The sequence below is a fragment of the Camelus bactrianus genome, chromosome 17 (genome assembly GCF_048773025.1).
Source record: "Camelus bactrianus isolate YW-2024 breed Bactrian camel chromosome 17, ASM4877302v1, whole genome shotgun sequence".
In the NCBI taxonomy this organism is placed as follows: Eukaryota; Metazoa; Chordata; class Mammalia; order Artiodactyla; family Camelidae; genus Camelus; species Camelus bactrianus.
This window is the reverse complement of record NC_133555.1, coordinates 18673923-18698709: the sequence shown is the minus strand read 5'-3', so window position 1 is coordinate 18698709 and position 24787 is coordinate 18673923. Positions and strand designations below refer to the sequence as shown.

Sequence of the window (24787 nt, the reverse complement as noted above, 5' to 3'; positions counted from 1 at the left end):
CATTAGTCAGTAATAAGCACCTCTAGAAGCTTCTTTTCCATGTCCCTCAAATTCAAATTATCTGCCACAGGGAAAGGAGGGGCTTGTCTAGTCTCACATATGTTGAAGAATAGTTGGATATTCTTAAGATGACATAGAATTTCCCTAGTGTATGTCTCAGACCTCTGACTTAGAAATTCTACTTGTAAGGATCTGCTCTACAGAAATGCCCCCACCTCCTCTGTGTAGAAGACATATGTACATGAAAGGGACATTCACGGCAGCAGTTCAGTAAGGAGCAAAGAACTGGAAACAAACTAAGCGTGATCGGGGTGGGGACAGAGATAAACACATGTGCTAAGGCATCCACCAAACATCCATTACATCCATCAAACAGAAGAGCACGCAACCACTAAAAAAACTGGAACCCTAACTGAGCTGACTTGGAAGGATGTCCGTGATATAATGTTAAGTTAGCAATACGAGAGAACATATTTTCTGTAAGGGTATAAACGTATCCTTATGCAAATTTTATATACTTAATATATATACATATATATATCCTTATACAAATCCTTATATAAATTTTGTATATGGATATATTTACATTTATTAAAATAAAGTCTTGCAAAGGACTGTCACACATTAACTGCAGTTACCTTGGCGGGAAGTGGTATTGGAGAAGACGAAGAAGGAGACTTTTATTTTTTAACTTGACACACTTCTGTGTTGTTTGAACTCATTATAACCAGGTCTTGCTCATGTAATTACAAATAATAATAATAAAGCTACACTACTTCTCAGCACAAGGAAACTAGGCAAGCCTGCAGTAAGTGCCCTTGTGTTCTCTGTGTAAGAGCAGGGCCGCCGACACGTTCAGCTAAATCCATCCTTCCCGTCCGTATCGAGGTCAGCGAGCACGGACGTCACGTGCCCAGTAAGCTGAGTAACTGGGGAGCCTTAACGGTGGTCATGCATCCTAGTCACCCCACCCCAGCCAGCACAGAGAAGGGGAGGGTGGCGGAAGCTGGCTCAGTGTAACTCAGTCCACTAGATAAAGACACGGAAAAGCATGCAACAAGATACAAGGAAACTTCTAGTAAACTTTCTGTCAGTGAGTCCTGCAGGGAACTACAGGAAGGAGATACGGCCCTGCGGGTTTCAGGGCCCAGGTCTCGGGGCAGACTGCCTGGACAGGAACCCTGGACTCCACCCCTCGCTGACTGGGCCATCTTAGAAGCAAGGACTGCCAACCGCACAGAGCTTCAGCTTCCTCATCTGTAAAATAAACTAATAATAACCCTAGTCCACAGAGGGCTGTGAGCATTAAATGAGATAACACTGGATGTAAAAAAAAAAAAAAAAAAAAAAAGGCACAACAACCTTGAGTTAATCATTCAGGGCCACCAAGAGCCAGTGCATGTGACCTGGAAGCCATAATCTTCTGCAGAAAGAGGAAAAGAAAGGAACTGCAGATCCCTGTGCTCACAGAAACATTTTCAAGAAATGGAACTGCGGGGGCAGCAAAACTGGACGACACGAGGGAAATGAAAGTACAAAGAAGGTGCAAAGAAGGAAATCAGAAGCAAGGGGTAACATGCCAGGAAGGTTAGAACCAAGTCTTGTCAGACTTCAAATCGAACTGCAGGCCTAGGGAGCCGTGATGACGAAAGCCTCCCCACACAGCTCTGCTGCCAGCTTCCCATGAGAAAAAATCGTCAGCAAAACCAGTTTCCCTTCTGCCCGAGAGTCTGACCTTCAGTTAACGGTCTGGCTCGGCTCTCTGGAAACAAGATGGCATGTTTCACTTATGTTCTGGGTAGCAATGCTTATGATTTTAAAGGACACCTGATGGGTGTCCATCTGGATTGGAAAAGAGAACAATGACTCGTGTAAGTGGCTGTGCCTCTTGAGGGGATCCTGGGGGCTTGGCCAACACATTTGTTCAAGAAGATATTGGCCTCTGAGGGACCTGTACATGCCCCAGGTGGATCCCATCTCCTTGCACCTGAGCTGTGTGGGCTGCCTCGACTCCCCTGGAAACGATGCCTAATGCCGCCCTGCCAGCAAGCAGGGGTTACCCTGCAACATCCTTCCGAACAGATTCAGGACAAGAGGGGGGCCTGAGAACATCCTGTGCATTGGAATGTCTGGCTGAACCTGAGATGACCTCGTGGTGGGTGTTCCCACCTCCCAGGTTACTCTCTGGTGTACACTCTACACCACGTGTTCTCCTTACCACTGTCATTGTCACGGTGAATATTCAGAGCACACCTGCTGTGGGCCAGGCACTGTGACTGTTTGCACACAATATGGTTCATCTTCAAAATGACACCGAAGTAGGTACTACAGTGATTCCATTTCACAGGTGAGAGTATGGGGGCAGCTCTTGGGTTACCAGGGCCGGTGGAGGGGTCAGCTCTGAGAAGAAGCAGGGGAAAGGCAAGCAAAGAAAGACTTGTATGTCTGTCTCAGAGGAACTCTGAGCTCCACCTGCCCAAAGAGGGAAAGAAATCTTCCACACGCTCTCATTCTAAAATTCAAAGGTATTTACACACACATGCAACTGCCCACATGTATACGCACGTGTAAATTCACCCACACAGACCCACTCACGCCCACCTGCACACTCGTGGATGCATGTGTGTATATGTGTATATTTAAATGTGTGCATCTTAGAAAATTCCATCACATGAGATCAGAGTCACACATATACTGAGCGAGACAAAGACAGCGTAAAGCAGAGAGCCCCGTTCTCACTTACGGTGTCCCACATCACGACGTACACATCTGTGCTGAATGAGTTATTAACGTGCTGAGTAATATACAGATTGACGAAGTCACAGAAGTGGTGATACATGTTAACACCTAGTATTGGAAAAAAGAAATCTATGTTAATGAACCCCAAAGAACAAATGATTATGCAATTTTTATTTTACCCCATCTACTTACAGTTTATTATTAAAGTAGACTTTAAGCTGAAATAAATAAGGGGTGGGAAACAAGAGCTTTTCCAAACATGAAATGGTCAATATACAAGTAGTCCTCAGTTTACAGATTGATTATGTTCAAAAATTCACTTTAAAATTGATTATTTGGAAATCAGGGATGAATTTTCCCATATACACTAAGAAACAAATGATCATTAAGTTCCCAGAAAAAAATTACAGAAGCCTATTTAACTCTATATGGGATAGAACTACAGAACCATGAAGACTAATTACTATTTTTATGATCATTTATTTTTTAAATCAATTAAGTGACACCTGTTCATCACAGAAGTATTGGCAATGAGGTAACTGTTCACATCTTGGTATTTTTCATTCTTGTCTCTTTTTTTCCCCCTATTTAATCACTACTTAATATTGTTTCTTGGGAAAATATTAACCAACTATCATTTTAAAAGGCTGAATGTCTCATGAATGAACTTTGGAGTCAAAAGTTGAATCACAAGCAATGCTCTCAAGTAAGTCTGTAAATCTTGAAGCTTTAGCTTCTGCGCTAAATAGGAAATCAATATACTTAGGTATCGGTAATGCATTTAAAAGTACCCCGCCCAGTGCCTGGCACAAAGTGGAAGCCTAATGAAGGCTAGCTGGACCCTGGAGGCAGAGGAAAGGGGAGTGCTGTGCCACTTTCTGTAAGATCCTAAGCCTGGCACTCAAGAGAACCTGAACATTTTCTCAGTCCCTCTGTTTCTCTCTCCTTCCATCCCTCTCTCTCTTCCAGGTTGAATACTGGGTCCAGTATTCAACCTGGGTCCAGTATTCAACCTGGAAATGTGCAAATCTAAATGAGATAAAATCTCAAGAACTGACATTTAAAATATGCACTTTAAAGAAGGGAAAATGTTGCGGTGGAGGATATGGCTTAGTGGTAGAGCGTAAGCTTGGAATGCACGAGGTCCTGTGCTCAGCCCTCTGTGGCTCCGTTAAGGGAAAAAAATTAAATAAAATAAAAAACAAACGTGCAAATATTTCTTTAAAAAAGAAGGGAAAATGCTGATCAAAAGAAAAACAGTGACTCTCAAAAGAAGAAATCATAAAATACTGACTTCATTCCCATAGCAAAGAGTAATACTGCATGCCAGAAAATAAAAGTTAAAAAGTACTCCATTTATGGAGGTCAGGTCATTACACTGTACACCTTCAACTTACACAGGGCTAGATGTGAATTATATCTCAATAAAGACCAGAAAAAGGAAAAAACATATGCCATTCATTTTAGACTTCAATCTTAGACGAATCTTTCGAGTGACTTTTTTTCTACCCAGAAAAATCTTCAAATAAACAAGAAAACAAAGTCCTATGACAGCACATGCCCCTTTCCCAGGTCAGCACACAGCACACATTAGCTCTCTCATGAATCATCCAGCAAGTCCATAACATTTATTAAGGGATGCTGAATGCACAAAATAGCCCTTGGTGCTGGGAGGGTTTATAAATGAGGGAGAAAACACAGGCTCCAGCCTCAAAAAATGTGCCCCAAATGAGTCCTGTTCTGTGGAATGCTCGTTCTCTCAAGGTAAGAGCTAATATGAAAAGCAACACGGATGACAGCAGAAGTGGGAAGGAAAAGGGAGAGTTATAAATACAGGGAAGGAAGGACACACGTCTACATACTTTACTGCATAGGTAACTCCATAAATGTAACCGTTCACACATGTTCAGCCCTCTTTCAGGCAGATCAGTGTTTTCTTTGCCCCTTTTAAATCTGCATGCTTTAAAAATGAGTCAGGACCTTAAACACAGCATTTTACCTGCTCTCATTCCCAAACCTCAATTTGCCTGATTTCTGAACCTCATACTTTGTAATGAAAGAATTATGACTTCAGAAGGCAGAGCACATTAAAAATACAATCAATAAATTAGAGGAATTCTGAAATATTCGTGACAGAGGGTTCTCCGTATTTCACCGTGAGCTCGGCCTCTCATGAACTTGGGTATGGTGTGGCACAGAAATCGTCACCTCTGATAGTGAGGCAGAGAATGTCATTGGTTTGTTTCTCCCCTCCAGGGCCACGAGCTCACAGAGTGAAAACTGCGCTTGCATGTGCAGAGTGAGACGTTATAACCAGAAACAGGAAAGTAATTTTAACTTAATACATGGCAAGGTTTACTTCCCAAAGAATTTTAAGTTAACTTTAGTCACGGAGATGGTATCAGAAAGTCTGCCAGAAGAGGTCATGGCCCCTCCTTCCCCACTTACACATATACGTGGCTTTTAATTTTTAAAAAGTTCTACTGAAGCACAAGCTAAATCAAGCGATTAGAGAAACCAGACAGGGCAAATTTAGTTACAAAAGGTGCACCAATGCTTTCTTCTCTCATCTTTTGATTTTGATTGAGACATCTGATATAAATGTGACGATTTCTTCCAAAATGCCAAAAATATAAAACAGTGGGCAAATTAGTTCACTTCTTCAGAGAAGCAAGCAAAAGGCAAATCTACTGTTTAATGTCACACTGTGCTCCCAAAGTTATAGGACACTTATCAAAAAAATGAACAAAGTCACATTGACCAATAAATAAAAAACAGACAAATTAACTTCTCACCTGCATCTAATTTCATGAAGTAGGTTGGCTTTTCAATAACAATGTCACAGTTAGCATCTTCTACAGGTCTGAAGTTGAGCTGAGTGTAGCTCTGTAGCTCAGCAAACCTGGAATGAAGAATTTGGAGATGCTTTCAAAGCGATCCTCCTGAACTTCCCACTGCAACACTGTAACTTAGGATCTGTTCCTTAAGGGGATCTTACTTCCAGAAAACGTCTCTTATAAAGACATGTGGAACTTTTCTTACTAACGCTTCTATAACTTGATTTCGATTTTAATATTGAGTCAAGAGACAAAAATGGGTTTAAATTTTTTGCCTCATGTGCAAGACCAACCAGGAACTTGCCTGACAAAGAAGAAATTTACATAGAGTTGACTAAAAAAAAAATCTACCAGTAAAGTGGGAAGACTCAGAAAGGTTTCTTACAGTCTGAAGAAGCTCGGAAGTGACACTCACCCAGAGAATCTTCTTGGATTCTGAGAAAGATGGCAACCAAGAATTACTGAGTGCCTTGGAAAGACAGCAGACGACTATCCTTCCCAGAGGAAAGGAAAGTCTTTTTCTCAGAAAACAGCTTCGGGTGGAGAGTAAGGCTCACATGGTAGAGCGCATGCTTAGCATGCAGGAGGTCCTGGGTTCAATCCCCAGTACCTCCTCTAAAAATAAAGAACGAAACCTAATCTCCCTGCCCCCCAAAAAAAACCTAAAAAGAAGAAAACAACTTAGGAAGCCACCTGGTGCAAATTTCTTCCATACAAAAGAAGACAAGCACAAGTCAACGTGAAGATCACCTGTACCTGTTCATCTCTGAGAACACATCTGAAGGTAAGATAAATATCAAAAGATCCTTTTAAAATGTGCATAATGCTGAACTATTTATTGTAGTGGTTTCAAAAATATGTCCACAAACTCTTTAATACTTCTCCCTTCAAGAGGTGGAGATGAATTCCCTCCCCTGGAGTGGGGGCTGGACTTAGTGATTCACTGCCAATGAGCAGAATACGGCAGAAGTGAGGGTGTCACTTCCTAGATTAGGGGATACAGAGACCGCAGCCTCCATCTCGGGACATGCGTGCACTCTCTCTCTCTCCCTCTCTCCCTCTCTCCATCTCTCTCTCTCTCTTTCTTTCTCTCCCTCTCTCTTAGACACACATTTTTGGGGAAGCCGGCTGCCAAGCTGTCAGCAGCACTAGGCAGAGGCCCATATGGTAAAGAAATGATACGACTGGCCAACAGCCAGAGCAGAAAACCTGAAGATGACAAAAACACGAATGAGCTTAGGAAGCGGATTCTCCAGACCCAGCTGGGCCCAGTGATGGCTACAGGCCTTGTCAACAGCTTCACTGCAATTTCCTGAGAGGCCCTGAGCCAGAACCACCCAACTAAGCTGCCCCTAAATCATGGCTGTCAGGAACTTCAGGAGCTAAAAAATGCTTATTGTTTCAAGCTGCTACATGAGTAATTTATTATACAGCAACAAACAATTGATACAAACATACCATAGGGAATTATCATGATGTCAAAAAGTATTAGGAAGCAAATACCAAATATTTGACTTTTGATCTCAGATATCGAAGTGTACTAGGAATCAAAATGTCCACTAGAATACAGCAATTCCTACTGCAAAAGTTTAAGTCAAGAAAGATCTTGCATTACAGACTGTAAGATGGCACACAAATGTAATGTAGACTGTCATTCTGAATGGCTCGCTTAGGATGAATGTCTGACCTCAGAAATGAACACTCGGACATAAATGTAAGAACTTTTTTTGGAACTGTCTCCTAAAGCAAAGGAAATAAAAGCAAAAATTAACAAATAGGACCTAATTAAACTTCAAAGCTATTGCACAGCAAAGAAAACCATCAACAAAACGAAAAGGCAATCCACAGATTGGGAAAATATATTTGCAAATGATATGAATGATAAGAGGTTAATATCCAAAATATATAAACAGTTCATACAACTCAACATCAAAAAAACAAACAACCTGATTTAAAAAAATGGGCAGAAGACCTGAAAAGACATTTTTCCAAAGACAAGCAGATGATCAACAGGCACACAAAAAGATGCTCAACAATGCTAATCATCAGAAAAATGCAGATCAAAACCACAATGAGATACCACTTCACACCTGTCAGAAAAGAACACAAGCAACAAATGCTGTCAAGGATGCAGAGAAAAGGGAACCCTCACACACCGTTGGTGGGCATGTAAATGGTGCAGCCACCATGGAAAACAGTACAGAGGTTTCTCAAAAAACTAGAACTAGCACATGACTCAGCCATTTCACTTTTGGGTATATATCCGAAAAACAATGAAAACACTAATTCAAAAAGATACATGCACCCCAATGTTCACAGCAGCATTATTTATGATTGCCAACATATGGAAGTAACTGAAGTATCCATCAACAGAAGAATGGATAAAGAAGATGCAATGTAAAGATATATGTGTGTATGTATTTATCATGTGCTACCTAAATATACACAATGGAATACTACTTAGCCATAAAAAAAGAATGAAATTTTCCCATCTGCAACAACATGGATGGACTTGGAGGGCATTATGCTAAATAAAATAAGTCAGAAAGAGAAAGACAAATACTGTATGACATAATACTGTATTATGTGTGGAATCTAAAAAATAAAACAAAACAAAAAAAGAAATAGACCCACAGATATAGAGAACAAACTAGCGGTTTCCAGTGGGGAGAGGGAAGGGGAAGGGGCAAAATATAGGTGGGGGTTTAAGAAGTACAAACTATTAGATATAAAATAAATAAGCTACAAGGACATATTGTACAACACAGGGAATATAGCCAGTATTTTATAATAATTATGAATGGAGAACCTTTAAAAATTGTGAATCACTATGTTATACACGTGAAACTTATAAAATACCGTATACTAACTACACCTCAATAAAAAGGAAAAAAAAAACATTACATAGGAGCGTTCTATGTGACTATAAAGGGGAACATGACAGCTCCTAGGATTATAGAACAGTTCTGAATCCTGATTATGATAGTGGTTACATATACCTAAACATATGATATAAATTTTATAGAACTATCCCTCCAAAAAAAACAATGCAAATAAGAATTAATAAAATTCAAATGTGTTGTTAATAACATTGTAGCAATGTCAGTTTCCTGGGTTTGATCACTGTGCTATGGTTATGTAAGATGTTATCATTAGAGAAATCTAGGGTAAAGGTACGATGGAAATTTCTTGAACTATTTTTAAATTTCATGCACCATTTTTAAACTGTTCCTACACTTCCACAAATCTCAAATTATTTTAAAATGAAAAGCTTTTTAAAGTACCTTAAGTCCTTAATTTCTAGAAATGGTAAATTTCTTGATAGAACTAGTTTAATAATAAACTATTTTAAATCAAAATGTGTTACCCAATTTTATACAAAGTTCAAACAGTTTATCAAAGGTGCTTAAAATCAGGATAGTGTTTGCCTTTGGAAAGAAGGGTGGGGGCTGTGACTGGGAGGGAGTCTGGGGTGCTGATGAAGGTCTATTTCTGACCCAGATAAAAATTATTCAAGTGAGTTCACTTTTTCATAATCCAAACGGTATTAGATTTCTCTATAGGCTTGTTATATACTTTAATAAATGTGTATTTTTTAAACACATGCAGCAATTATGAGAAGTTAATAAAAATTCATCTTGAAAATTTTTCCTTTCATTATTAAACAGTAAGTACTAGATTATACTTTCTAATAATTTACACAGATGTATATATCTCAGATACAACTCATGATTCACTCTGGAGACACCATTCCCCAGAAGCTCATGCCAAATTATCTACAAATGAAATAACATTTTCCATTTGAGAGTCCCTACCAAAATCTGCAAGAACCTAAAATAAAGGCAAATATTTCAGAAATACAGTTAAAAAAAAAATCTTACCAAGACTGCAGAGGGCTTTTGCGCTGACCTTCAGACATCAACATACGAATGTCAAGTTTACAGTGTCCTCCGATTTCCCCACTCTGGAAAAAATCTTCCTTAAATCTGGTGGAAAACAAAAAATTAAGTTGAGAAATTTTTTTCATGACTCAGGCACATGAGTTGTCACTGAAGGGGTTTACCAATTTCCCAAATCAGTTTTTTATTAGAAGGTAACTGTTTATAATAGACTATTTCAAACGTATACAAAAGTAGCAGAATGGTATAAGGAATCTGATGTACCCATAACCTAGTTTCAGAATGATCAACTGGTTAATGGCCAATGTGGCCAATGTGGATTCCACCCATTACCCAATCTCATCACCACAATATTAGGAGGCAAATCAAGGCATATTTCTGGACCTGAAAATATTTCACAGTTTCCACCAGATTTTAACATCAATCACTTAAGTACCTGTCGTGGTTTCTCTTGATGTTTCTTAAATCAAGGTAGAGATTGGTTGCTCTGCAGTACTGAAGGTAACGGGAACACACAAGACTTGAGTCATTCTGAAATAAGGTTGAGAAACAAGAAAAAATAACTTCGGGTATTAACACTTTGAGGACACATCCGGACTTGCAAGACATCATGCTGACAGCATGCTCCCTTCGGGTTCCAACCGCACAATGTGATGAAGAAGGCTTCCCAGTGACTGCTTCTGCTGAAGGATTCTTCTCTCCAGCAGACCTTGGCCAAGCATACTTTTGCCAATTTACACACTTTCAAGTTACTTTAAAGAGCCAAGAGGGGCATTTGTGGTTCATTTCATCGTCTTGGAAAACAAACAAACAGCATTCAGAACTCTCGCTATCCCCACAGCCACGTGAAAAAGCATCTTCCAAAGAGGAGACAAAGCAAACGAGGAAGAATGCGCACATAAGAAACATTAATATGCAAGACAGAAACTGCAATTTTCCAACTTGAATAAGTACTTTCTGCAAATCTTAACACTTGTGGGAGTCTCTCTCAACAGTAACACGAGAGGGTTGAGAAACACTCTCCGTACACTTCCTAAATCACTGACATAAAGGACGTCTAGGACTAACGTACGAACGTCAGCGGCTGCTGTAAAGGACGTCAAGAACTGACATAAAGGACATCTAGTACCGTCGTAAAGGACGCCTGGGACTGACGTAACGGACGACCGAAACTGACGTAACGTAAGACAGCGATTGACGTAAATGACATCAGCCGCTAACGTAAAGGACGTCTGGAACTGACATAATGGGCCGGGACTGACGTAAAAGACGACCGGGACTGGCGTAAAGGACGTCAAGGACTGACGTAAAGTGTTTTCTAAATCACTCATGTGAAAGAGTTGATGAGTCAACCAGCGGAGCTTGTCTCTACTTCCACCAATCTGGATTATGGTAAGAGAGGGATAGCCTCAGAAACCTTTATCTGCTCTGGACTGTATTTATAAATTTAAATGCCATTTTGTTGTTTTTCCCATAACACCCAGTGACCCTTCATGGCCATTAATCTTGAGCCGCGTGGTGTCTGGGAATCTGCAGTTGGTAAGGGGATCACAGTCTGATAGCACGAAACATATGCAAAACAGATCTTGGCCAGGAAGGCATTCTACAAACCACTTTGGAAGAGATGTGCAAGGTGGTGTTATGGCTTTTCCCTGCCCTTTCATTAGACTCCAGTCAAACTATAAAGCAACGTCTTTTAAAGACACTTGCAGCAGTGCAGGTTAATGCCATGCCTCCCAACCTTCAGGATCAGCTGCCTGGCTAGAATCACTTAAAGTTCTACTATGTGACCCCTCCCCCCCAAAAAAAGCGCTATAGAACACAAAGTCTGTTTTTAAGTGCAAGCAAATTAAACTTTTTTTTTTTTTTTTTTGATTTCCTGGATTGCCTGGAGATGACAGAGACCCCTGACATGTCAGCCGCTTGGGCGGGGCTTAGGAACACTGGGTTAGAGAGGCATGGACCTTAATCATAAATGCTTACAACTCTCTAGGCCTTTAAAACGATCACTGAGCCCTTTGCTGGGAGCCCAGCCCTACACGGAGTATTTTTTAATCCAGAATCTCATTTCAGCTTTACCACAAGCTGTAAAACAGACATGGCTGTAAAGCAAGAGAAATTGAAACACCAAAAGGTTGGGTTCCCTGTCCACTAATCAAGATTTGAACCCGGCAGTCTGGAGCCTGCTCTCCTACTTACTCCTCCAAAACTGCTTCCTGTCAGTGTGTTTGCCTTACCCACTGAGAGCAATGTGGTATGGCTGAAGGCACACAGAAAAAAAAAATCTGCATTTTCATTCTAGGTGTATAATTCTACTTAGTAGCTGTGTGGTCTTGGAGAGGTTGCTTAACTTCTCTGAGGACTCCGTTTTCCTCTTCTTTCCGTTATATGTGCTCTGCGTATCTGCTACACTGTGAGAATCAGAGCAGCTAACATATAGAAAAGCTTTTTGCAAACTGTGAAGGGCTAAACAGACACAGAGCAGCACAGTGGGGGGGGGGGTGTATCATCTGTCTGAAACTACTTTCAAGGGAATTTATAAGATGTAATTTATCAACTTATCTTCTTTAGCATATGCTGGGGGAAACATTCTAAACCTAGAAAACGTTTAACTGCCTCAAAATATGACCATCTGATGTAAGTGTGAAAATAAGGACATGGCTTCCAACTGAAACAGACCAACTTGGTTTTGGAAGTTAAATAAAATACCAGGCTAGTAAATGTTTGAGAGTGAGGGATTCCTTTCATAGTGCCAGTATCTTGTTTTTACATTACAACCTAACCACTGTGGGTATTTTAAATAAACATGTTCATTTGTGAAGGGGCTAAACACCCACCGTTTCCTCGGGCTGGCAGAGCACATGGAGTTCCTCCAGCCGCTCTCCAGCATATCCAAAGTCAGCTTGCCTCCAGAATATGTCCTGGGCTGATTCAAGAGTGTCCGTCCTATTTGCAAACAAAAAAATTCTGTGACATTTATCTTTTTACTTTTTCTGGACCTGGAATTTTCTTTCTAAAGATTAAGTTGCTAGAAGTCTGTCATGACTTTAATTTTTCGAAGTAAACTATCATAATTTTCAAAAACCTATTCCTCACTACCTGAACTTACCAAAATAACTGATTTACAGGTTTACTCCCCTATAATAAAAATACGCAATGGAAATGTATAAAGTTGGGATCATCTGGAACTGAAGACGATGATCTGTTAATTACTGTATTTTCTTTACCCATTTACCCTGCATGTATTGGAAATATTGATTATATTTAACTCTCTTCTCTGGAATCAAGGGGAAACCATCCATTTATCTTCTTAGCATATGTTGGGGGAAAATGTTTTCTGTTTTCTCCCTCTGGCAGAGGAAATCAGAGATATTCCTGTCCCAGTGGGAGACAGTCAAGTTGAACTTATGTCTGGGTAAGCAAATTTAGTAGCTAAAGGAATTACTATCTAATACCAAAAGAGTCATCAGCATACACTGCAGAGAAAGGAGACTAAGTACGGGGGAGGAGGTATTCCATCTGGAAACTTACCATCCCATGTCGACGTAGGTGCAAACAGGGTAACCAAACCTAAACTCTGGTTTGCAGGATTTCTCATAACCCCAGCAGTAGTTTAAGTTTTCTAAGTGTTTCTGGAACATAAGAAGTGTATGTTTAGGTGGTCTACCTTCTTCCAACATTTAGAGAGGACTGTTAGATTTTTCCATGAAGAAAACACATCTTCCTAGAACTTCCACTTTTACATTTTACACTATGTACTCATGTAACAGAAATAAGTAAATTCTAAGAGAAGCAGTCTCCAGGTTCTTAATGACAACTGTCCTTAATCGCCACTGCCCCTCACCATGTGTGTCCCCCAAACAAAAGCCTGAGCTTTCCCTAGACTACCACTGACCACTTGAATTGGAATTTCTTGAAGTGCTTTAATGAAACCAGTGAGTAAACTGATTCTATAATCAGTCCCTAGTATCATAAAAATGGGAATTTCTATCACCTACAGTATCACAGCTAAATTGACTGGATCAGCAACTTTACTCATCAATCCAGATCAGCTGAGACCACAGAAAATGCCACAGCTCAGCAGCCCTTGGGGGACCCACAGCTGCTGCTGGCCAGGTTGCTCAGAATGCTGTTCTGCAAGGCCCCAGGGGCCGAGCCAGTCGGATTCCCAGCTCTGTTCCTCCACATGCTTCCTGTGCCAGCACCATGGGAAAGGAAAAGCCTCCCAACCCCCAGCTTTGATCTCTGAGGCCTCGTGAGATGTCTTAATGGGCTCCAACTTGAAACCTTTCCAACAACTCTAAAACAAGAGGATAGCCGCAGTAACACTCTTAATTATGTGGAGACAGAGGCAGAGGTGTTATTACCGAAATCAAGTGCTAAGAGACCCTCTTAAGTGCAGTTTAAGAAAGAAGAGGTGTGAAATTCTTTAGTTACTTTTAACTGGTTATTCTTCTCTGCATCAAATCTAACTTACTTCACTGACAGAGTATACACATGCTGTAGGCTGTCTGTTTATTTTACTAGTGATTTCAATTTTAAATCTCACTCTTGGGAGCAGGACATAATTCTAAGCAAAGCTGAGTCACTTGGAAGTATTAGATGAAATACAAACATTGATGGACCCACAGTTAAAACCAAGAGCTAGAAGTCTACTTTCACGTTTGAGTTATAAAACAGAACTAGTCATCCGGCCTTAACTGCATCCTTTGAAAAATATACAAGAAGGGTAGAAGTAGTATTTACCTTATAAGGACAATGCGAGTCTTTCCCACAGACCGTGGCAATGTGCCTGTTATTGTGCAAAAAGAAGGGCATGTGCTCTTCAGGCAGGCGGAGGCTGGCATAGTTAAAGAGAGGTGAGCCTGGAATGCCATCGGCCTGGGAAGGAGCCTTGTCTTGGCCACTCAGCGGGACCTCATGAAGCAGCACTCCGAAGACCAGCAGCATTAACATAGCAACCGCCAAACCTAAGGGTCAAGTGGAAAACATCCTCATTAAGACATAGCCTTTAAATGTCAGAGGAGCCAAGGGCTAAGCACAATCACGACGAACTTTGCTACTTCACTGCATAATGGTCCTGTAGTCAACAGACATTGACTGTGTACCTGTTCTACGCCAGGCACGGCGTTAGGAGCAGGGAGACAGGTGTAAACAAAACAGGAGAGACCCCTGTCCTCGTGGAGCTTCCCACCTAGCGCAATAGACAAGTAATCAGATGAATAAACGACTTCAGATGATGACAAGGGCTGTGAATCAAATAAACCAGGGGGCCGGCAAAACCTTTTCTGGAAAGGGCCAAGTAGTAAAATTTTTTTGGCTTCGTAGGCCAAACAATCTCTGTGGCAACAACTCAACAGAGCCTTTGTCAGGAAAGCAGCCATAGCTATGCTAGAGGAATGCAGTGGCTGTATCCTAGGAAAACTTTATTGACAAAGATGGGGGGCAGACATTGATAGGATACCCGAATAAGTAAAGTAATAGACAGACAACACAGTGTGCCGGTTAAGCGTATGGACTTTGAAGTGAGACCACCGAAGACTGAACCTCGCTGCAGCTTCCTAAACTCTATGACCTTGAGCAAGTTATTTTACCTTTCTGTGCCTCAGCCTTTCCGTCTGTAAAATGGAAATCAGAAGAAACTTTCCTCATAGGGCTGTTGTGAGTTAAATACTGGTAAGGTGTCCAGATGTACCTGGCACATTAAATGCTATGTTCAATGTTCATTAAATAAAACTTTAAAGCCATGTGGGAGGGGGTGCAGGGTGCTACGTAACATTTGACCTAAGGTCTGCATGATGAGGAGCAAGGAAAACATGCCAGGGAGAGGGAAGAAAGGAAGTGCAATGGTTTCAAGCAAGTGTGTGCCTGTTGAATCAAAACTAACAATCACGACAGCTTGTGAGACTATACCACGGGCCAGGTACTCTTCTAAGTACAAGACACAGCAAGGAACATGCAGTCAGAAACCAAACTCCGAGCCCTTGTGAAGCTTACCGTCTAGTGGGTATAATAACAATCTATGACAGTAATAACTAAGGCTAAGAAAACGCCAGGAGTGAAATCCAGGGAGTCTGCCTCCGAGGCTGTGCCCTTAAACACTCCCAGCCCTGCCTTTGTATCATGAACGGAGGTAATGGTCACAAGCCTTACAGCATTTCTATCTATTTCTAACTCACCCCAGGAGGATTAAATCTCTTAGACCAGATTTTGCTTATATTTCATAGATAATAATTATGGCATTTGGGGTTCACTTTAGTGGTTTCTTTGCTCTATTTTTTTTAAAGTGCTTTTTCGAGCAGATGAGAGGGCCCTAGTTCACATTAGCTGCTCCCCATCAAGGTCTGCTGTCGCTGGGACACACTGGAAAACCTAACATTCAGTATCAATCTTCATTGACTCTGGGCAATGAAGATGGGACCCTTTACTATGTTCAATCAGGCCTCAAGTTCCAAGGCCAAGGGAATCGTAACTGAACAGTGGGGAGACCAGGAAGAAATCCCTTTCCCCTCTGGAGTGGTAAATAAAGTGGTTCTTTCAGGTGGCTCTGTTACCTGTTATAAAGGTGATCTGAATTAATATTTTCACTTGGGACTTTGACCTAATGGTGAGTTGATAGCAATTACACAAAATTTAAAAATACATACATAGAAACAGTGACTCCATTTATAATGAAAATATTTACCTCCTTAATCCTCAGAACCTCCCCAGAAGCTGTTGTGATGTTTCAGGTCTCCAAAACCTGTCAGAAATGAAACATTACCTTAAAAGGATGCCAAGGTAGACTTTCACATCCAGGTGATATTTTGAATTAAAGGACATATTAAGAGAGAAGATCATTTAATGAGATAACCTGTAAGCAGGGAGCTTGGCATTTAGTGAGATAAGCCCTAAGCAGAAGGCCTGGCTCACGTGCCCTTTCTTTGGCTTAAGGCTGCAGGTACCACGCTCAACACAGTAACTTAACAGTCCAGAGTTTAACAGGGAGCAGGAAGGAGATGGTCCACTTTATACAGGCACCAGCTGGTACAGGCCAACAGGACACTCAGCAGATAAAACATTCCCGGGAGCAATCTGCCTGGTTCTCACCATAGTAATCGGACTCATTGAATCACACAGCTCCGCGGGCCTTACTACAACCCGAGCCTTCAGGTCCAGCCAGCAGAATGGCCGGTCCTTTGGCGCATGCCTCCCATTAGTAAGGCCATTGCCTTGACCAAGTTCTGATCTTTGGTTATCCAAGTCCACTGCCCTCGGCTGAGCTCTAACCATAACTAAACCCACTGATCCATGGAGACGGAATAACGCTTAGGTCAAGGGAAAAATCTAAAGACTCAGATCAGAAACCTGGCATTTGCAGAGGGCACGTATCCACTTGTATAAACTAGAAGGCGGTGACTGCTGGTGCATGAAACCACAACCCCAGGGCCTGGCAAAGAGCCTTTCGGGTGTAGAGTCCTCTTGCAAAGACAGCCCCCAGGGATGGGCGGGCGCACTTCTCCAGCGGATGGAAGCTTTAGCGGCTGAGCTACTTTTTCCTTCAGCACAAAACAGCTGGCTCCCTCCGCTTCCCTTGACTGGATTGCCACAGGCCTAAGAAGGGGAAGGAAAAAGGAAAAAGCCTGAAAGATGATGAGAGGTGAAACCTCGGCTGATAGGGCCACAGTGGGAGAGATGGGGCGACGCTCTGTGACAGAGCTTGGGAAAGTTTAAAGAAGGTGGTGGACAGATGAAAAGTTAAACGCACCTGAGACCCTTCTAAACGACTCGCCCCAACTAGTGCTAGAAGTCTCACGGTCGGTACAAGGCAGGGGGTGAATAAGGGCCTGGCTGCCTGAGATGCCCAGGTGAGGTCCACCAGCTGTCCGCTAGAACGTCAGTGGAACCAGGGCGGCGGGGTCAGCGGCGAGCGCCCTTCCGCGGCCACGCTGCCGCGCTGGGGTTCCGGGCGCGGAGATCCCCGGGGTCCGCCCGCCACCCTGCACCGCACCCCCTCCCGGCGCCGGGGTCGCCCGCGCTCCTGGGAGGGGTCTGGAGAGCCGCTCCGCCCCGATCTGGGAAACCCGGTCAAGGCGGCGCAGGCCGGGGACCCCGCATCCCGCCCCGCGCCCCGCCGGCGCCCGGGAGTCCTGCGCGCCGCTGCAGGCACCGTGAAGGGGCCGGGCGCTCGCGGCCAGGGGCGGCTTCCGCACGCCCGCCTCCTCGGCCCGCCGCGATGGGAAGGCGCAGGCGGACCGGGGGAGAGGCGCCAGCACGCCGGGAAGCCACGCCGGGAGCGGGCAGAAGCGCCCGCCGCGCCCGGCCCAGAGAGGCGAGCAGCCCGGCCGCGGCAGAGACGGGGCCGCGGGTGAAGGCTCCGCGGGGCGCGGGGCGAGTCCCACCTGGAGCCGGGGGAGCCGGGCTACGGAGGAGGCGGCAGCTGCTCGGGAGGAGGGAGTCGTCATAACCGGCGGCTGCCGCTCACCGGAAACCTTCGGCGTCGGAGCCGGGCCAGGGGGCGCCCGGGAGCCGCCGGGACACCTAGGCCAGCCAGCGCGGGGAGGCGGGCCCCCGCCCGCACAGGGGCGGCCGGGTCAGCAGCCGGGGAGAGGCCGGCCGGGCGGCGCGCGGGGCCCGCGGGGACGCGGCGGGAGGGGCACCGTCTGCTGTTCCCTGCGCTCTTCCGCTGGGACCGGAGCCTCTGAGCCAGCGACCCCGGCAGAGCCAGAGGGACGAGCGGGACTTCAGAGGCTAGACTGTCCCCCTTGGGAGAAAGCGATAAGGCCCTTAAAGGACACTGGGACAGGTTGGGTGGAAAGCCCAACTCACCTTCTTCATTCTGACTGCGTTGCACTGAGACAGATTTTTACGGTTTTCTTAATTAGGGCAGAAGTTGCCGCCCTAACTTTCATTACGTGGGACCCGAACGTCCTTGGCGGCACTTACTAGTGGTGAGGGTTCTTTGGAGTCCTTGCGCATTATATTGTAGCATTCTTCCCTCTCTCCATAACTGTCCGAAAACGAACGAAGCTCAAACGCTACTTTGTGGAGTTTGATTTTTATCTTCTATTATCTACAATTATTTGAATTATAATTGCTTATTTTTACTATCTTATCAGAATTATTTGAACGCCTATCTCCCACTTCTACTCTTGGCGTTCTCGGTTCATACTGTATGCTGTATGGTACAGAGCATTGGAGAGGGAGCATTAAATACTGATTCAACTTGAACTGATGAAATGCAAGTTGGTATCATCAAAATAAACTTACGCTCAGACACATAAATCACCAGTATTAAGTACTATGATGATTAGAAGACACAACAGATTGTTTCCAAAGGCTACATGCTTTTAAAATACTTTAAGATACTGTTACGAGAATTGTTACGAGTTCCATTAGTAACCTGATAAATCAGGAATGTTATCTGGACTTTTTTTTTTTTTCAAATAATAACAATGCAAAAACACATGGTATTTGACATGTACCAGGCATTATTCTAAAGCATTTTCTAGTATTAACTCGTTTATGTAAAAGACTGCCTCTAAAGGAACTAGTGCTCTATTATTTCATACTGTGCCCACCCTTTGCCAATAAGGACAGGAATTTTTAAAAGTGCTTTCTCAGCTTACTTGCCACCAACCTATTTTTGTCATGTACAGGAAATGTAGCTTTCCTGTTAGTTTATTCACAATGAATTGTAGTCATTTAATAATTTGCACAAGCTGGTTTGCCACTGCTTGATAATGCAAGGAAGATATACACATATATTAAAAAAAAAACCATGAGAACAATATATGAGAATGGCTTCTAAAAATAGTCTGATCTCATTGCAAGGGCATACAAACCAATCGAATTGTTGCGAGGTACACATGGTACTATTTTTAAATGGCTAAATGTTAAGTTGTGGTCATTCAGACTCAGAGGAGACAAGATGTGATGGGGCTTTAAGAACGTAAGATTGAGTTCTAGAGTACTGTAACAGCCATTCTTAACATAGAATCTCCCTCCCAAGATACCAATGTTAAAATTTAGTTTTAAACTTTCTTCAGATTGCTGTTAAAATAAACTCAAATGTCTATTAACAGGAGACTGATGAAATAACTATGATATATTCACACAATGTAGAGCTATGCAGGTGCAAAAAAAAAAAAAGGATCGAGAAATATCTCTGTATACTGCAGGATATATTATAGAGTGGAAAAAGCACAGTAGAAAAAATGTGTAATATGCTATCCTTTATCGAGGAAAGGGAACATATGTATGTATTTTGTATATAAATTGTTATTTACAAATAGAATAACAACATTAAAATGATTACCTATAGGGAGAAGGAGGGAATACAGGTATAGGGGACAAAGAAGATAACTTCTCTGAATATACATTATACAGATGTGACTTTAGAATCATGTAAATATTTTACATTATAAAACAAAATTAAACTAAAAAAAGAGTAATCCTTGAAAATTGAAAGTAAAATGAAACTAAAGGAATCTAAGTGCTATCCAGTTGTGACATATATAACACAACAGAGGAACTATCCCAAGTGATTTTGAAACAGAATTTGTGCATCCTGGTGGGACGTACCTTCACTACTAAAAGAATTTCAAGAAATCATGAACTGTTTTCAGAAGCCAAATTATTGGTGGCAATGTTGGTTCGAATAAACCAAACAGGAGTAATTAAGATGGTATCTTTGAAGCTGAAATTTTTGACATGCAATATAGGTGTAAGACCGGTGAAGTTATATAAAAATCCTATAGTTACAAATTTGAAATAGAGGTAACAGTATGAAGTAACAATATATTTCATCCTTTAAAAAAAAAAAAAAAAACCTCCATCATCCACTGAAGAGACCTAGAAACAACTAACCATATAGCAAGAAGCATTCCTCGTGCCCAGACTGTGATCTCTGCAAACCATTTTCACTTTTAAGGAAATGGGTTCCATAGAAAAATGGATAATTTGGGATACTCACAGAAAAATGATCATAGATATGGGACAGGAAATGTACAAGAAGAACCTAAAAGATCTTACCTGAGAAAGCAAGGAAGCAATCAAAGTCTATGAGAGTCATATCAAAAGGACTCAGGAACCAATTTGAGAAGGCTCAAAGAATAAAGCATCAACAGGGTAACTTTAATGGATTCTAGCACAAATGTATTTAAATATTATATTCTAAAGAATCTAACTGACCAAATACGCAAGTTAAAAACCTCGTTCATTTTTGATGACAGAAAGGAACCAACTCTAATTGTGAAAACTGGTTAAAAAAAAAAGGGAAAAGAATCAAGCATATTTATCCTGTCTTTCCTATATAAATTATGATGCAAGTAACCAAATAGTTGATGAGGTAAAGTTACTTTTAACAGAAACATTTCAGACTTAGATAATCAAGTCGTATGTCTGAAATTTGCTTCAGAATAGTCAGTTGAGAGGAGACACAAGTGAAGTATAAATGTAACAAAATGGACCAGAAACACTGTTAAAGAGCAAACCTTAATAAGTATATTGGGATTCATTATCTGCTGTCTTTTATTTATGTAACCTTCACCTTTTGTATAATCATAATTGTATCACTGCATTACAAATTTGCCACTCATATACTGGGCATTTTGGATAGCTCACAGTGTTAAAATGCTCAACTATCAGCAGAATATAGCTTATTGGTTCTCTGTTATATCCAACTGCTTAAACCATTATTCACAAAGGTATTAAAGTTTAAGCAAAGCAAATTTTGACTAAATTTGATCTTATGCTACAGTTGATCTACATGCTTAAGGTTTTATAGAAAAACAGTAAGAGGAACAGCATTGTATACTTATTGGTTCAGAAATGAACTCTGGAGCCAAACTGCACAAATTAGAATCTCAACTTTGCCACTTATTTGCCATATGACCTTGAGCAATTACTTAAAACTTCTTCATTTTAAACATGGAGATGATAATGGTATCAACTTTAAAAGGCTGATCTGAAGATAAAGTGCAGATATATAATCCCTTTCCCAAAATCCTTGGGACCATATGTGTTCCCGATATTTTAATAGCATAAGATATGCATACCATTTTAACCTACCACCCTCAATGTACTCTGGGTCAGCACCCCATAATCTCACACAAAATACAACAAAATATATGAATACTCACACTATAATAGCCCCATGTCAGTAAAGGTCAGGCTTTACCAACAAAGCAGATTTGACAACAAACTTATAAAGTTCTTTTTTGGTTTTCAGAGCTTTCTAGATTTCAGAACTGTGGAAAAGTGATTATGATCCTATGTAAGTGAATTCTTAAACAATACCAAAGTAAACACTGTGTCTCCTATTATCACCTATGACCTCAGATTTTTAAAGACAATATGTACTTGTAAAACTTAAGATTATAATTTCAAAAGAAACAAATGAGCATGGCATTGTATAAAACTGAAAGGAACACCTCAGCCATGCTCTGCCCATCACTACCTGAAAAAGAAGAGTTTAAAGTTGAGCAAACAGAAAAACCTCCCATCAGTCCTTTCTTAGTATTATTAGAGGACTGAAAATGAAGTTTAACTTATCTGGGAGTAGGTCAGTATGGGGAAGAAATTCTGGACAGCACTAAGAGTAAATTCTCTGTATCACAATTTTGGATTACTGAAGCATTGTGAAGTTTTGTTTGTTTTTAGAAAAAGTATGTAAGTATTAAGATACATTTGATTTCTATTCTATCTTGTTAAAGGATCTTGATTTGCTAAAAGTTAAATGGGTATGTTGGAAAGGCAATGGCTTAAAAGTACTTTGGAGGATCAAAGTTGCAGGGTTCAGCAGTAGTAGCAATATGAACTCAGGGTAACTTATGAATGGAGGATAACTTATTTTCTCTGTTACCATTTGAGTACAAAAATGTTTTTTAAGATTTTTAGACGAATATCCTAATACTGTTTAAGACTTTAAAAAGACACAGATCAGCCCTACAGTAACTACACCAGTTAGTTACAAGAAGTAAATTCTTAGAATTATGTTCTCCAAAAATATATTGTTACTAGAAAAACTATATTTAATACTAGTAAAACTCTTAGTAATACAACTCAGAAAATTTGGGCTTATCCTCATTTTCGTAAAATATGAATTCCAAAGTTTTACAAATCATATTATCTTCCAAAAACAAAACTATCTTCACTCATTGGTACTGACCACTCTAAATTATGTTAAAAAGGAAATACATTATTACTATTTCAAAATCTTTATTCAAATCAGATCCATGCTTATTATTTACATTAGCTTTCATTTAGAATTAAAATAATAGTATCAATCTGTAGTTTAAATCATACTTTTAGCCCTTTACAAAATATGAAATTAAAGTTGTTATAGTTTAAAGCTGAATAGAACTGGGGAAATTAGACTAAGTGAAAATGAAAAATTATGATACATTAATACATACATGTATATATATATATATACTAGGCAAATGAACAAGATATAATACCTACAGTCATTTTCTATTTTTTCTTGTGGCTATTTTCTAAATATTACAAATCACATACTTTTAATAAGCATTTAAATACAATTTTCAATTAATAAATGCCAATTGAAGGATCACAGAAAAAAAATTCCCTGAACTTGTCTTCTCATTTACTTAACTACATGTTTTCCTAGGTCAGAAATTATCCGTATTTAGAATATCTTAAATCACAACAGATATATTTGATACATCCCCATATGCCAAATACAGTACACCTGGAAGCTGTCCCAAAAAAAAGAGGTAAAGAAAAAGAAAGAAATGGTAGTCTCTATTTAGCTTCCCAAGAGTTGGAAGGATGCCCATAGCCTGTGCTTAGTTGTCTATATAAAAGTCAACAATGTTTACACCTCTTTTACCCTTTTTTTATATTTTTGACATTGTTATGATTTGTATTATATTTCTATTTTCTTTCAAGAATGGAGACATCTGGCTGCAAACTATATTCTTATTCATTAAAACATAAATATTATTTTACTACAATGTAGATAAGTAAGTTTTAATGACAAGCAGCATAATACAGCAACCGATATTCAACAGGTATTCTGCTACTTAGTGGAGTTTTTCAAGAAACTAAATTCAGGACACCTTCTCAACTTACAAAATATATTGAGAAATCTAAGTGTATAGTAAGATCAGTATGAACATCAGGTATTAATTTGTGGGTAAAGAATAACATGGTAATATACAGTCAGAGATTTATATAGCTGCTTGTCATTTTTAAATTAAATAAACTGAAAACACTTTAACATTTTAAACTGAGTTGATTTCATTGTTAATAAAGATTAAGAAAAGAGAATGTTTGATAATATAAAATTGAAAGGTAAAGGAGTTTTATTTCAATCTTTTCTATACAATGGGTTTTTCTTCTCACTAATGGATCTATTCCAAGAACAATTTCATTAATTCCTAACTTTCTAATTTCAAATGCTTGACAGAATTTGCAACTTAAGTTTCCTATGTTCCCTAATTCTGTACATTTCTTATTGCTACCATTCTTGTCATTTTCTGTCAGCCCTGGAATATTAAAAAAAAAAAAAATCAAGCTGACAAAAAGATATTATATTGCTTTTTTCCACTAAAATACAGAAAATTAATTTTATGAATTTGGCTCACACTGAAAGAATATTTATTACTGCTACAAATCAGAGATCCAATGACAGAAATGCTGTCTTGAATACAAAAAGAACAAAAATGAGGTCACTTGAATTGCCCTGAAAAGCATCCCAAAATCTTCAACATGGCTTACTTATAGCTATACTCTAAAGTTCTAGTGTTTAAAATTTGAGTAAAAATTAAGTGAGAGTTTTTATTTGCAAGTAAAGGCAACTAAATGACTTTCAGTAATAAAATGTATCAAAATATTTCACAAGTCTAAAACACAGCCTGGTTGATCCTGAACAAAATAACATTTTGAAGAAGGCAGAGTTGTTTTTTTAACAGCTATTCCATACTATTTTTGAATTTAAATGTTCAAGAAAAAAAATTAAATGATAAATTATAGAGAAGTGCAAAATGCCAAATTTCTATAATTTCTCTACTTTGTTATGAATATTCTATAATATCAAACTTTTTAATGTGCCAAAAATAAGGCTTTACAAAATATGAACAATTTTTTTAAAGAAAATTTTTAGTAATTTTATTACTTTTGACTCATTTTACATAGTAGTAAAACAATACCTCTTCAAAACCACTTAAATGGTAATGGTATCATCACAAAATCACCATAAGTAAATGTTTCCACTATCCAATCATGCCTAGATAACTGAATAGCTACAGCTTTCTCCAAATAGTTACCAAAATGTTTACAGACTTAATTGTGAAATCTGGGTGAAAT

General features: G+C 40.2%; 1 protein-coding gene across 3 annotated transcripts in view; it reads right to left on the bottom strand.

Moving 5' to 3' along the window:
* EOGT (EGF domain specific O-linked N-acetylglucosamine transferase) overlaps positions 1-18584 on the bottom strand; it is a 31836-nt gene extending 13252 nt beyond the window's left edge. Inside the window, exons 1-10 of one of the 3 annotated variants that reach the window (XM_074344493.1) lie at positions 17857-18583; positions 16823-17068; positions 16161-16217; positions 14222-14445; positions 13007-13107; positions 12313-12421; positions 9912-10006; positions 9458-9562; positions 5535-5641; positions 2744-2847 (exon numbers count right to left, since the gene is read on the bottom strand). In XM_074344493.1, the coding sequence (XP_074200594.1) occupies positions 2744-2847; positions 5535-5641; positions 9458-9562; positions 9912-10006; positions 12313-12421; positions 13007-13107; positions 14222-14431 (831 nt within the window). In that variant the 5' untranslated portion in view covers positions 14432-14445; positions 16161-16217; positions 16823-17068; positions 17857-18583. Of the gene's footprint in view, positions 1-2743; positions 2848-5534; positions 5642-9457; positions 9563-9911; positions 10007-12312; positions 12422-13006; positions 13108-14221; positions 14446-16160; positions 16218-16822; positions 17069-17222; positions 17811-17856 lie in introns of those variants that run through there. The other 2 variants (XM_010951955.3, XM_074344494.1) reach the window with 2 other exon arrangements.
* Positions 18585-24787: the final 6203 nt, after the last annotated feature.